Source organism: Musa acuminata, chromosome BXJ1-1 (genome assembly GCF_036884655.1).
Source record: "Musa acuminata AAA Group cultivar baxijiao chromosome BXJ1-1, Cavendish_Baxijiao_AAA, whole genome shotgun sequence".
NCBI lineage: Eukaryota > Viridiplantae > Streptophyta > Magnoliopsida > Zingiberales > Musaceae > Musa > Musa acuminata.
The window spans coordinates 25,760,147-25,773,649 of NC_088327.1; the positions used below are offsets into that span (position 1 = coordinate 25,760,147).

Genomic DNA, 13,503 nt, shown 5'->3' on the forward strand with positions numbered 1-13,503 from the left:
TCCTCGTTTCACCCACATTGCAGCTTCGCCATGTCACAGGGGACGTTCTCCTCTCACCTTCGATGGAGCAGTCAAGATTTTCTCCGAACAATCCGAAGCCGCACCCAAGATTTGGAAGGAGAAACCTTCTATTATAGCCAATGATCTCTCTCTCTCTCTCTCTCTCTCTCTCTCTCTCTCTCTTCCATATCAATACAGTTCGCATCATACTCACTGCTGGAAAGATGAGGAGGATGAGTTGGGAGTTAATCGAACTGAAGGGCTCGAGGAGAAAGAGACAAGCGAGTAGATATCATGTTAGTGCAGTAATTATGTTCCCTTTCTCCAGTTTCATTAACCTTTATCCCCACACCTCCGGTTGAAATAGTTCACCTGTTCCATGGAGGAGAAGATGGGAGCCATCAGCCTCAGCTCCAAAAGTTATTAAAGGCGAATACTATGTACGTTCGTACAGCTATAGCTTCTTTGTACATGTTGTAACATTAAGCTCGGTCACTCTACGCGCAGTTGGGGTACATGCAAATTCATTGTTGGATCCGGCCCATACGTGAGTTTGGATAATTGAGCTCATTGAACTCAAATCAGCAAACAAAAGAAAAAAAAAAAGAATATGAGGAAAATTGATCCGATCTTGCAGCGTGCAGCTTGCGACTCGTAAAGGAAAAAGGAGAGAGAAATAGAGAGAGAAAGATTAGATTTCTGAGTTTTCTGCTTGACGATCGGAGGTCAAACGTTGTCAGTTTTAGTCCAAATTTTATGTGGAGAATTCTTACAGTAAACTCTACAATCCTAACGGTGTTGATCTGTAGTTTACCCTCTCTAAGGTACTTTCCTACGATATCCATTTTATGAGACCTAGAATTCTCTTTTGAGGAGATCCATCCTATATACGATGAAGATATGTTATTCTTGAGCCAATATCTATGATCTTGATATTATTCTGATCCTCTAGTTATTCTAGAGAAGTCCTACTATAAACCTGTTATCATTATTATTGATAGTGGAAGTTTGAGGTGAACTACGGTCCCGTGGTTTTTCCCACATTGGGTTTTCTACGTTAAAAAGATTTGGTCTCACTGTGTGATTGATTTTTACTCTATTGTTTATGCTGTACTGGTTGATATGATATTTTCATTTGGATATCAAGTTGGTATTTTGATGAGGAACCTATTTTGATACACAAAGAGGGAAAGAATTATTCCGCTTTAATAGGTTTCTTCCCAACAAGTGGTATCAGAGCAACAGGTTGTTTGGTGTTAGTTTTCTTGTATGATTGAAATGGAGCAATCAGATGGTATGATTAAATTGAACTCATCAAATTATTCCACTTGGAGACGTTTGATGGAAGATTTGCTATATTGCAAAGATTTGTATAAGCCTATCAAGGTTAAAGATAAACCTTCTACTATGGACGATGAAGAATGGGAAGTTCAACATAGAAAAGCTATTGCCTATATTAGAAGATGGATGGATATAAACTTGCATAAGCATATTTCTGATGAAACCAAAGCTGATGTTATTTAGCAAAGGTTAGAAAACCTCTTTGCGAAAAAGACAGTGGGAAATAGAATTTCTCTCCTCAGAAGACTTGTAAATTTGAAGTATAAAGATGTTGGTAACATTGTTGAGCACATAAGCCTATTTCAGAGTCTTGCAAACAAGTTGATTGCTATGAAAATGAATATAGATGATGAGATGCAGGGATTGTTACTTCTCAGCTCTTTACTAGAAAGTTGGGAAACGTATGTGGTGACTATTTGTAACTCCACGCCAGAGGGAACTCTAACTATTGATATGGTTAAAGACAGTTTGCTAAATGAAGATGCCAGAAGAAAAGAACAAGGTGAATCTTCTTCTGGGACATTTGTACTGAAAAACAAGAAAGACGTGGAAGAAGTCATAGCAGAAACCCACATGGATATAGAGGAAGATCCAAGTCTAGAAGAAATATCAAATGTTTTCACTGTAATAGACCAGGTCACATGAAGAAAGAGTGTAGATTTTGGAAGCGAGAACAGAATGAAATGAAGAAAAATGAGAAAGAGACCAATACAGTTGCTGCTGAAGGTAATATCACTATTGTCTGTGATGAAGGTTGTGTTAGTCTTGTAGTTCAGGATAGTAATTAGGTAATTGACTCTGGTACTTCATTTCATGTCACTTCTCATGGTGATTTCTTTAGATCTTACACTACTTGTCACGCCCCCCCCTGAATTATCACATTCAGGAAGTGTGACCCTGTCTAAAAAAAATCAATAATATTATAATTGATCATCAATTTAATCCAGGATCCAATCTAACAATTTGAGGATACTAAGAATCATTCAATCTATCACTATTCACAATTCATAAACCTGTACATTACATAATCATAATCCACTTCGCTCAGAGATTCACAAAATCCAAAGACAACTCAACTAAACATCAACTACACCACAAATCCATAATCATAGAAGTATATACAATCACAAAAAGATAATTATTTACCATGAGTACTTATCCTTACACATATTAAACTTATCATTCCATACACATGAGCGGTCCTTTGACATTTTACAACACATAAGTATCAAAAGATCTTTAACATTACATCAGAAGTAAAGTTTACTATACAACAAAAACCATCATCCAACAAAGATTAGCTCAAAAAATCTTCTAGCCTTTCATTGCTTTAACCCAATTTTAGCTTTTCAGTGCGTGACAAGCTACCCTGAAAAATTTATATAGCAACGGGGTGAGCATAAAGAGCTCAGCAAGCGTCTAACATATCCATGGCGATAGGAGAAGTTCAAGCAAGCTTAGTATCAAGATACAAAAGTAGAAATACAAGTCTTCATTTGAAGTCATCTCATTTGATATAAAATCACAAAGGTTTACCTCGTTCAAAAACAGGCATTAGACATAACAATAGGAGAAAGGAAATTGGAGCATATCATTGGCATAAGGAGCATATCGATGACATATGGTAATTTCAAGGCATAACAAGGACGTAAAGAGCATTTTAGATATCAATGGCATATGAAAATATTCGGAACATATCAATGGTGAATGAAATGCTTCAGAACATATCAATGGCATATGGAAATATTTCGGAAGCATAAGAAGCATTTTAGAATATATCAAAGAACAAATACGAAATAGAAGCTCAGACGTCGTACTCTAGCATACTGCATGTGAGGATTAACTCAGTGGTGGCTCCACGCCGTGATGAGTTCTCGACTCCATCCACGGGTAGCCCTTTCCTACTCGAGCCCTCTCACCCTGCCCAAGTGCTAGGTCGGCTCTGAATTTTATATCAAACAGATAGAAGGTGAAGTGGGATCATAACATAATATGGTCCATCCATTTCTGGATGACCACGCATAAGTCTCCCACGTCTGGGAGCTCCATCCACCCACGTCTGAGTGAAGTCAATGGGGCCGGCAGAGCAATCGCGGGCTCTAAGCATAACTCCCTTTACCATTTCTGGCAAAGGTTCACAATATCCCACAAGACACCAGAGTACAAAAGTGTAGTATGAACAATAACATTGACACATATCAGAAGCACATGCGGAACAACGAAATGTACATATGCCTTTCGAGTCAATACGATACAAACAGAATCTTTCACAAATGTATTCAGATTTAAAAGGAAACAAAAGCAGGAGTATACAAGGATTTCAAGAAATCACATATGGCTCAATTGAAATAAGAAAGTTAGATGAATTCAATATCCAAAGAAATGAAACTGGAACAGGCACATATCGAAAGCAAATGCGGAACAATGGGATGCATGTGCCGAATCATTACGCTGGAAACATGAACTTTAGATGATAGCTGCAGACAAATAAATAAAGGACAAAAGTATACAGGAATTTAAGGTAATAATGTAACGCTTAACTGAAGAGTGTTTGCCGAAATCGATTTCCAAAGAGAAGAAACAAGGAGAGCCGAAATCGACCAAAGCTCGATTCTGGCAGAATTTGATAGGGACATTGTATGAACTATTTCGATAACCAATTATGCTCCAATTTATGCAAAATATGTGTCATTAGAAAGCTTTATCAATCTAATTTTAGGAAAATTAAGTTTGACAAGAATTGGAATTTACAACAGGGAGTTACAGATAATTTCGTAGCCAAAGGTCTGAAAATATTTGCTCTGTTTTACTGAATTCATTGGGTCGATGAAAGCAGATGTTTTAGTTAGCAATTATTCTCCGAAAATTTCAAATCAGGTATATAAAGAAAGCATTTTGAGTCGAGCTTCGAATAAATCATACTTTGTATGAATCTGAGTTCACAGCAGAAAGTTATAAGTAGTTAAGCAACAAGAGGTCAGAAATTTCAGTCTCTATTTTGCAGAATCTGTAGGGTTAATTGAAACAGAAGTCTTAGTAGGCATTTAAACTCCAAATCATTAAATCTTAGTGTCAAAATAAAGATATTTGAGTCTACTTTCAAATGGAATAGGTTTTACCTAAATCAGAGTTTAGTGCTAAAAGTTAGGTCAAAAACAATGTACAGAAGTCAGATTACCGAAAAATTTCAGATTCATGGCTTTGTATCAAAAGGAAAGAACGGTTTGGTACTAAGCTGAAATCTTTTGCATTTATGAAGAATTAAAAGGAAAACAGAGATTAGGAATTCTGTAGGAAGAGGTTAGGACACTTGCCTTAAACAAATTTGATTCCCAAATGGGGGGAGTTGATGCAAAACCTCAATCAAATCTTCTTCTTCAATTCCTCTTCTTCTTCTTCTTCTTCCCTTCTCTTCTCAAACTCACGTTGGCTGCAACTCTTCAGGTTTGTTTTCTTTAACTTTTCATCTAATTATTTGGGTTTTGGCTAATGCAAAAGTTGCAAGGTGTCATGCATGCATGAAAGGGGCTAGGTGTCATCTTTAGAGCAAAGATAAGTGGCACCAACCTTAGGTTAGCTAGTGACACATGTCCACTATTTTTTTTTTTTTATTTTGTTTTTTTTTTATTTACTCAATTCTGAATATTCTATAAATCATATCAAAATTTTAATATTTACTCTTAGGTCCTTAGCCATAAACTTTAATATAATATTATTTAATATAAAATAATTATTAAATAATCCTTATTTTTACAAACAAATATTTTACTAAATTTTCAAAAATGGGGGATGTTACACTACTGGTGATTTTGGTAATGTCAGAATGGGAAACAGTGGTACATCTAAGATTGTGGGTATTGGAGATATATGCTTGGAGACCAGTATTGGGAGCAAATTAATACTCAAAGATGTAAGGCATGTTCCAGATATTTGTCTTAACTTGATATCTACAGGTAGACTTGATGATGAAGGCTTTGCACATTATTTTGGTGAAAGTAAATGGAAACTCACTAAAGGTTCTCTAATTGTGGCAAAAGGAAAGAAGATTAACTCTTTTTATGTCATGGAAGCTAAGCTACACAAAGGAGAGATTAATGTAATTCGAAAAGGTGAAAGTATAGATCTTTGACATAAGAGGCTTGGACATATCAGCGAGAAGGGACTTCAAACTCTTGCTAGAAAGCAGTTCTTACCAAAGTTGCAAGGTACATCTCTTAAATCTTGTGATCATTGCTTAGTTGGAAAAACACATAGAGTTGCATTTCAGACATATCCATCATCTAGAAGATCAGATATTATTGATTTAGTTCATACTGATGTGTGTACTATGCAAACTAGAACTCTTGGAGGTGCTGTTTATTTTGTTACTTTTATTGATGACCATTCTAGAAAAGTGTGGGCTTTTGCTTTGAAATCTAAAAACCATGTACTCGATGCTTTCAAGGAGTTTCATGTTAGTGTTGAAAGAGAAACTGGCAGAAAACTAAAGTGTATTCGATCAGATAATGGTGGCGAGTACAAGGGTCCTTTTGAGAATTATTGCAGGTTTCATGGTATCAGGCTTGAGAAAACAGTTCCTAAAACTCCTCAACAGAACGGTGTGGCAAAAAGGATGAACAGAACCATTGAAGAAAGGATTAGGTATATGCTTTCTCACGCCAAGTTACCAAAGTCATTTTGGGGGGAGGCTATGAGAACTACAGTTGACCTGATAAATCTTTCTCCATCAGTTCCTCTACAAGGTGATGTTCCAGAGAGAGTATAGAGAGGAAAAGATATATCTTATAATCATTTGAGAGTCTTTGGGTGTAAAGCATTTGTTCATATTCCCAAAGATGAGAGGTCCAAGCTTGATAATAAGGCAAAAGCATGTATCTTCTTGGGATATGGTCATGAAGAGTTTGGGTACATGGGATCTAGTGAACAAGAAGATTATTAGAAGCAGAGATGTTGTGTTTCTTGAAGACCAATTGTTTGATGATGGTGATAATATTGAGAAGCCAGAAACCTCTGTTTATATTCCTTGGAGTTTGGGTCCAGTTCCTTCACCTGTAGTTCATGATGATCATGGGGGAGATGAACAAGAAGATCATGGTGAGAATGTAAGTGATGATACACCTACAATTGATGATGCTGAACCAACTGAACAGCTACCTCCACCACCAATTGAGATTCCATTGAGAAGATCCACTAGAGAGCGACAACCCTCTACCAGATATCCTCCATATGAGTATGTTATGCTTACTGACGGGGGAAAGCCAGAAATTTACCAAGAAGCTATTCTACATGAGACTAAGAATGAGTGGGTTAAAGCCATGCAAGAAGAGATGAGATCCCTGCTTGAGAACCACACCTATGACTTGGTAAAGTTGCCTAAAGAGAAGAAAGCTCTCAAGATTAAGTGGGTTTATAAATTGAAGACCGAAAATAATAGCTCACAACAGATATACAAGGCACGACTAGTTGTGAAAGGATTCAGTCAGAAGAAAGGTATTGACTTTGAAGAAATATTTTCTCCGGTTGTAAAAATATCCTCTATCCGAGTTGTTCTTGGTTTGGCTGCCCGCTTGAATTTAGAAGTTGAGCAACTTGATGTAAAAACAGCATTTCTTCATGGTGACCTAGAAGAAGAAATTTACATGGAGCAACCAGAAAGTTTCAAAATCAAGGGAAAAGAAAATCTGGTATGTAAGCTTAAGAAAAGCTTATATGGACTCAAACAAGCACCTAGACAGTGGTACAAGAAGTATGATAGAACCACATTTGATCATTGTGTGTTTACGAAGAAATTTTCAAATGATGATTTTATTATTTTACTGCTATATGTTGATGATATGCTGATTGTTAGCCATGATGTTAGAAAAATCGGAAAGCTTAAAAGAGAGCTAAGTAAGTCTTTTGCCATGAAAGACTTAGGATCGGTGAAACAAATACTTGGCATGAAGATTCTTCGTGATAGGAAGAAAAGAAAGATTTGGCTATCTCAGGAGACTTACATTGAAAAGGTTCTTGAAAGATTCAATATGAGTAAAGCCAAAGCAGTTTGTTCCCCACTTGCAGGTCATTTCAAGCTTAATTCGAAACAATATCCTACAAGTGAGAAAGAAAAAGAAGAAATGTCCAGAGTGCCTTACTCATCTGCAGTAGGCAATTTGATGTATACTATGGTTTGTACTAGGCCAGATATAGCTCATGCAGTTGGAGTTGTCAGCCGATTTCTCTCTAATCCTGGAAAGGAACATTGGGCAACAGTGAAATGGATATTAAGATATCTAAGAGGTACTTCCAGGTTGTATTTATGTTTTGGCAGTGATGAACCTGTGTTAGAAGGTTATACAGATGCAGACATGGCAGGTGATATTGATTCCAGGAAGTCCACTTTGGGATTCTTGATGACATTTGTAGGAGGAGCAGTCTCTTGGCAGTCTAAGTTACAGAAGTGTGTAGCTCTATCAACCACAGAAGCAGAATACATAATAATTACTGAAGCCTACAAGGAAGCTTTATGGATGAAAAAGTTTCTACAGGAATTAGGCTTGAAATAGGAAGGATATACTGTTTACTGTGATAGTCAGAGCGTCATTCACCTCTCCAAGAATTCAACATATCATTCTACATCCAAGCATATTGATGTGAGATATTACTGGATTCGTGATGTGCTTGAGATGAAAGAATTACAGTTGGAAAATGTGCATACCAATGAGAATGGTTCAGATATATTGACAAAGTCTTTGCCTAAGGAGAAGCTTAAAGCATGTAGGTGAAGAGCGGGCTTGGTACAACCCACCATATGAGTTGGAGGGGGAGAATTGTTGGGTCTAGCCCATATGTGGGCTTGGACAATTAGACCCATTGAGCCCAAATCATGAAAAAAATTAAAAAGAGGAGAGAGAAGGTGAGAAAAATATATCAGAGCGTGCGGCGTGCAGAGGAAAGAGGAGAGAGAAATAAAGAGAGAAAGATTAGGTTTCTGAATTTTCTGCTTGACGATCGGTGGCCAAACGTTATCAGTTTTGGTCGAAATTTTATGTGGAGAATCCTTGTAGTAAACTCTACAATCCTAACGGTGTTGATCTGCAGTTTACCCTCTCTAAGGTACTTTCCTGCGATATTTATTTTGTGAGACCTAGAATTCTCTTTTGAGGAGATACATCCTATACGATGAAGATATGCTATTCTTGAGCCAAGATCTATGATCTTGATGCTATTCTGATCCTCTAGTTATTCTATAGAAGTCCTACTGTAAACATGTTATCATTATTATTGATAGTGGAAGTTTGAGGTGGACTATGGTTCCGTGGTTTTTCCCACATTGAGTTTTTCACGTTAAAAAGATTTGGTGATTGATTTTTACTCTATTGTTTATGCTGTGCTGGTTGATATGATATTTTCATTTGAATATCAAATTGGTATTTGGATGAGGAACCTATTTTGATATACAAATAGTGAAAGAATTATTCGGCTTTAACACGTTCCTTCCCGACACGTACAACCACGCTAATTAGTTCGTACGTTTATTACTCGTCTCGCAAGTTACATACGTTCCAAAGATGAGACTCGCATGCTGTCGTTTATTACTTGTGGTTACACGTGGCCTAAAAATTCATGGTCATGGAAGGCATCGGCTGCGGAGACATCGGCTGTGAAGGCATCGGCTGCGGAGACAGCGGCTGTGAAGGCATTGGCTGTGGAGACATCGGCTGTGGAGACACCGGCTGTGAAGGCATCGGCTGCGGAGACAGCGGCTGTGAAGGCATTGGCTGTGGAGACATCGGCTGTGGAGACACCGGCTGTGAAGGCATTGGCTGTGGAGACATCGGCTGAGACTTTGGCGAAGAAGAGATTCGAGTGACATCGGCGTCTTCGGCGTCAGCAGCCCAGAACATAGGCCCGTAGACGGCAGCTTGTCCGTTGTATTGGAGGATAAGCACGTACTCGCCCTCACCCTGTGACGACGGCGCCGTCGACCACAGGGTGTTATACCTGTCGTCCTTGATGGTGAGCTGCCCCAAGCGGTTGAGCCTAAGGAAGCAGTGAGCACCGAGGCCTGCCGTTCCAGAAACCCAGAGGTATTGCTCACTTCCTCTCTGCAGGTTCAGACTGCAAGAATCATCCATGGCGAGAGTGTAATCCCTGGTTGTCAGCTCGCCTTTCTCTTCGAGGATCTCGGTGGAGAACAAGGTGTTCTTCAGCGGCGCCGTCACTGAATTCACCTCTCCCACGGGGTTATCTTGGCCCTCGGTGACGACTGGAAGCGTGGACCAGATGGGCGGGCCGTAGATGCCCAGGTTTCCGTCGGGCTTGAGGACGGCGGCGTACTTGCCTTGGGGGCCGGGATCCCCAGAGACCCAAAGGACGCGGCCGGTGAGGGGGTTGGAGATGACGATTTGGCCGTATTGGTTGAGGACGGCGCTGCAGTTAAAGGCACCCTCGTCGTACGTGGAGGAGCTGAAGATGGGGTCCGATTGTGCATACAACACGAGGTCGCAGTCGCTCCGCATGGTGAGGGACGCGTCCAGGAAGGAGAGCTGGCAGTCAGGTCGCAGGACGTCGCCGGTGAGCAAGATGTTGTTGTCATTAGCAGTGGAAGGGGTCGGGAGGAGGAGGAGGACCAAGGAGAGGAAGGAGAGAAGAAGAGAGCACGCACTGGGGATGCCCATTTTCTCTCTGATCACCTTCGCTAGGGAACGTACTCTCACTCTCTCTCTCTCTCTCTCTCTCTCTCTCTCTCTCTCTATGTAGATGCAGGTTGGGAACGGTTACGTGCGATGAAGCGTCTACGCAAGCAAGCTCTACGAGTCATCAACTGTGTGTGATCAGATCGGCTAGTCTTCCTCTTCGAACGACAACCAAGAAGGTGTGCTCGGGGAAGCAATCGGTGGGTGATCCAAAAAGGTTAGTCGCTGTTTAGTGTTCAACACAGATGAGGTGATAAATGATCATCGAATCAAAATTTATTGTGTGTTGCAAACCATGCAAAGGGTTCCGCCGACGGACGCAACTCAGTATTATTTTTAATTTATAATATTTATTGTAGGCGAAATTAAATGAGTTTAATTCCTCGCATATCTAAATTATTATTATTATTATTATTATAAATAACTTACTTATACGAGAATTTTATATAAAATATATATTTGGAAGATGGACATATCTCCACTATTAGACTAAAACATTATAACTCCACTTAAAAAATATTGATATAACTAAGTTTAGGTGACAAAACATTTGTTTTTTTTTTTTGTGTATATGAAAAAGATTGGTGTTTGTGATAAAGTAAGAGCTTCTATTTTTGTTTCTATTGCCTTCACATTCCATACCCAAAAAGAATACTGGTAAATCGATCTAAATTCGAACGAGAAAAATATTTTCATCCGTTTTTATAAAATTATATTTTAGCTCGAGAATTATATTGTTCAAATCATTAAATTGTTATTAATTAAGTTTAAGCCCAAATCATTAAATCAAAATGACTGGGCATCGATTGTGATTAGGCCCACGGACACAAAAGGGACTTACTTATCTCCACATTCTTATGGATCTGCAGAAAAGTCGGATTCTTTGTGCACACTTGTCTTTTCGTGCGTAGTTTTAGCTTGTAATACAGATTCCTATTTTGGGAAATAATAAAGTAACTTACTTATCATGTGTTCTGATTTTTCAGGATCGGCTAAGAATAGTTTTAGCATGATGCTTCCCATTGACCTTCTCGATTGCTCGCCTTTGTCTCATGAGGTTGAAAACGATTGCCTTATATAAAATATATATTCGACTTATTTATTTTATATTAAGAAATTAAAGCTTCATCCGATGCATAACTCACCCACAAATTATTTATTTTATATATAATCTATCTTGGTTTGAAATCTTAGGTTTTTAGTTTTTAATGTTGAAGAATGATACTTATATTAATAATAATAATAATAAATAAATAAATAAATAAATAATGGGCACTTCTTACGAGAACCTCTTCTAAATATACTTTTATGACAGTTGTAGCAGCTCTCCAAGTGTTGGCATGACAAGATAAGTAAGTAGACCCTCTTTCTTTGAAATTTATTTATTGATTATGAGTGTATGACTCAATCAAACTAGTCAGCTTGCATATCAATTCAATCTGAAAGTTCAGGTCTTTAAATTTTGAGTCAAATCTATAATTCAACTCTTTTAGTTCTTTTATATATATATATATATATATATCACGAACCATAACTTTGATAGCATGATAAAATTCTAACTCTTATGATGTTTAATCAAATATGAGATTATTCTGTTAATCATCTCTCCTTAAGTGAAAATCTCTCTTCCCATATATATATATATATATATCCTAAGACTGTTCAATTGTCGTGGAGAATGCAAATTCCCAATTCGTTCTCGCATTCAGCCATTGAAATGATGTCGATCTTGAAATAATGTACTCTCAAAGGGCAATATTTAAGCAGCAGCGCAGCGCAGCGCAGCGCCTTACCTTCAGAACGCAATCTTCCTTCTGCTGCCATCCTCAAACTCAGTGCTTCGATACATCCTCGACATCATTGCAAACCACAACAATGGAAAGATTACCAGAGCATCCTTTTTCCAATTACTGGACATAAAAGAAGTATTTGCAATGCTATATTTTGAGTCCTCGAAACAATTTACAAGACTACCAGCTCCTACACATACATAACGGAACTCGCTCCCAGGCAAAACTCACGAGAACTTGCAAGGGTGGCACTCCAGCTTAGCACAGGGGTACGCCCAACTCCTCCGGCATTCACCTCCCACGCCATCGCAGCAGCGGCATGTGATTCCAAGTGACTGCAACACCTGGACATACCCTGAATCGTTCCAATCAAATAACACGCTCAGAAGAATCCTTAGGTAGAAAGAAAGAGAGGGTTCTTGTATTATTGCTCTTACTGTTCTCCTTGGCGATGAGAAGTGGTCTGGCCTCTGTGCTTCTGGAGACATGGACATGGAAGGAAACCAAGAACATGAGCACGACCGCAAACCGAAACCTTTCTACACCCATGGAAACCTCTTTCGCTCCCTTCTCCTCGCTCTGTTTCTGCGTATGCTGCAGCCTGAAACGAACACTTGATATAGTGGGATTTCAACCTTTTCCTCTGCTTACCGTGGGCACCTGATGCGATTACCTAACACCAACCCTCCGGTATTGGGAGAAGGACAAATCTGGCCACTGTTCTCCTTCGGCGTCTGCATTCTAGAACAACCACGGCGTGCGTATGATGACTCATCAGGGAGACGAATGCATGGTCAGCGGACTATTTTAGTCCACGCCTTGTCATTGTAATGGTTGCGTGATGGATGATGTGTTTCTTTCTACGTCGTCCGTTTCTGCAGACCAGCGTGCTTCTAGATAGACGAACCTGGTGCAGAATTTTTAGATCCCCATTCCTCCGCGCTGGCCAACTCTTTTGTCCTCACGCCACTGCAATGTGGCAGCCCTCTCTGGAGTCCAATGTATTGGAAGCTTCTTATGTCAAAAAGTCATCAATGCTCTCGCCCGACAATACAAATAATATAATAAAACCAAATTTATGTTGGGGGATGTTCTCGATGGTAGACTTCGAACGTCGATTGGCTTCTAACCTAAAGAAAATCTCTCTTGAGGGAAATCCTCTAACCGGTAAGGAAGGGGATATGTTAATAACAATCAATTTCTTTTATAATTTGTTTTATCTATTTATTTTCTAACATGGTATCTACAACCGCTGCATCTTCCTTCCTCTACCGCAACAGCTTTCGCTGTCGCTTTCCTCTATACATCTAATTGCTGCAGATTTCTCTCACTGTAGTTTCCTTGAGTACCGCTGCAGATTTTCGCGGCCATTTCCCGGCGAACCGCAGTCTTGAGTACCGCTGCAGTTTTCGCGACCATTTTCCAACGAACTGCAGCCTCTATAATCTGCTGCAGCAAGCAGCAATCCACAGCAGCGAACCGCAGTCTTGAGTACTACTGTAGTTTTCGCGGCCATCTTCCGGCGAACTGCAGCCTCTACAATCTACTGCAGCAAGCAGCAATCCACAGCAGCGAACCGCAGTCTTGAGTACCGCTGCAGTTTTCGCGGCTATCTTCCGACGAACTGCAGCCTCTACAATCTGCTGTAGCAAGCAGCAATCCACAGCAGCAAACCGCAGTCTTGAGTACCATTG

The 13,503-nt window shown here is 39.3% G+C and overlaps 1 protein-coding gene and 1 long non-coding RNA gene across 2 annotated transcripts; both read right to left on the minus strand.

Annotated features, from left to right (window-relative positions):
- Positions 1-8,936: 8,936 nt before the first annotated feature.
- Positions 8,937-10,001, minus strand: LOC135679489 (mannose-specific lectin 3-like). Its single transcript, XM_065193303.1, has one exon. It carries the CDS (start codon positions 9,999-10,001, stop codon positions 8,937-8,939), a length of 1,065 nt encoding a protein of 354 aa, XP_065049375.1.
- A 1,935-nt stretch (positions 10,002-11,936) lies between these two features.
- Positions 11,937-12,575, minus strand: LOC103973988 (uncharacterized). Its single transcript, XR_670867.3, has 2 exons — positions 12,247-12,575; positions 11,937-12,164 (listed from the first exon to the last, which is right to left on the minus strand). It is a non-coding gene; the product is annotated as an uncharacterized LOC103973988 (long non-coding RNA).
- Between the last annotated feature and the right edge of the window lie 928 nt (positions 12,576-13,503).

Coding starts and splice junctions, on each gene's coding strand:
- LOC135679489 (XM_065193303.1), bottom strand. CDS start 10,001: ATGGGCATCCCCAGTGCGTGCTCTCTTCTTCTCTCCTTCCTCTCCTTG.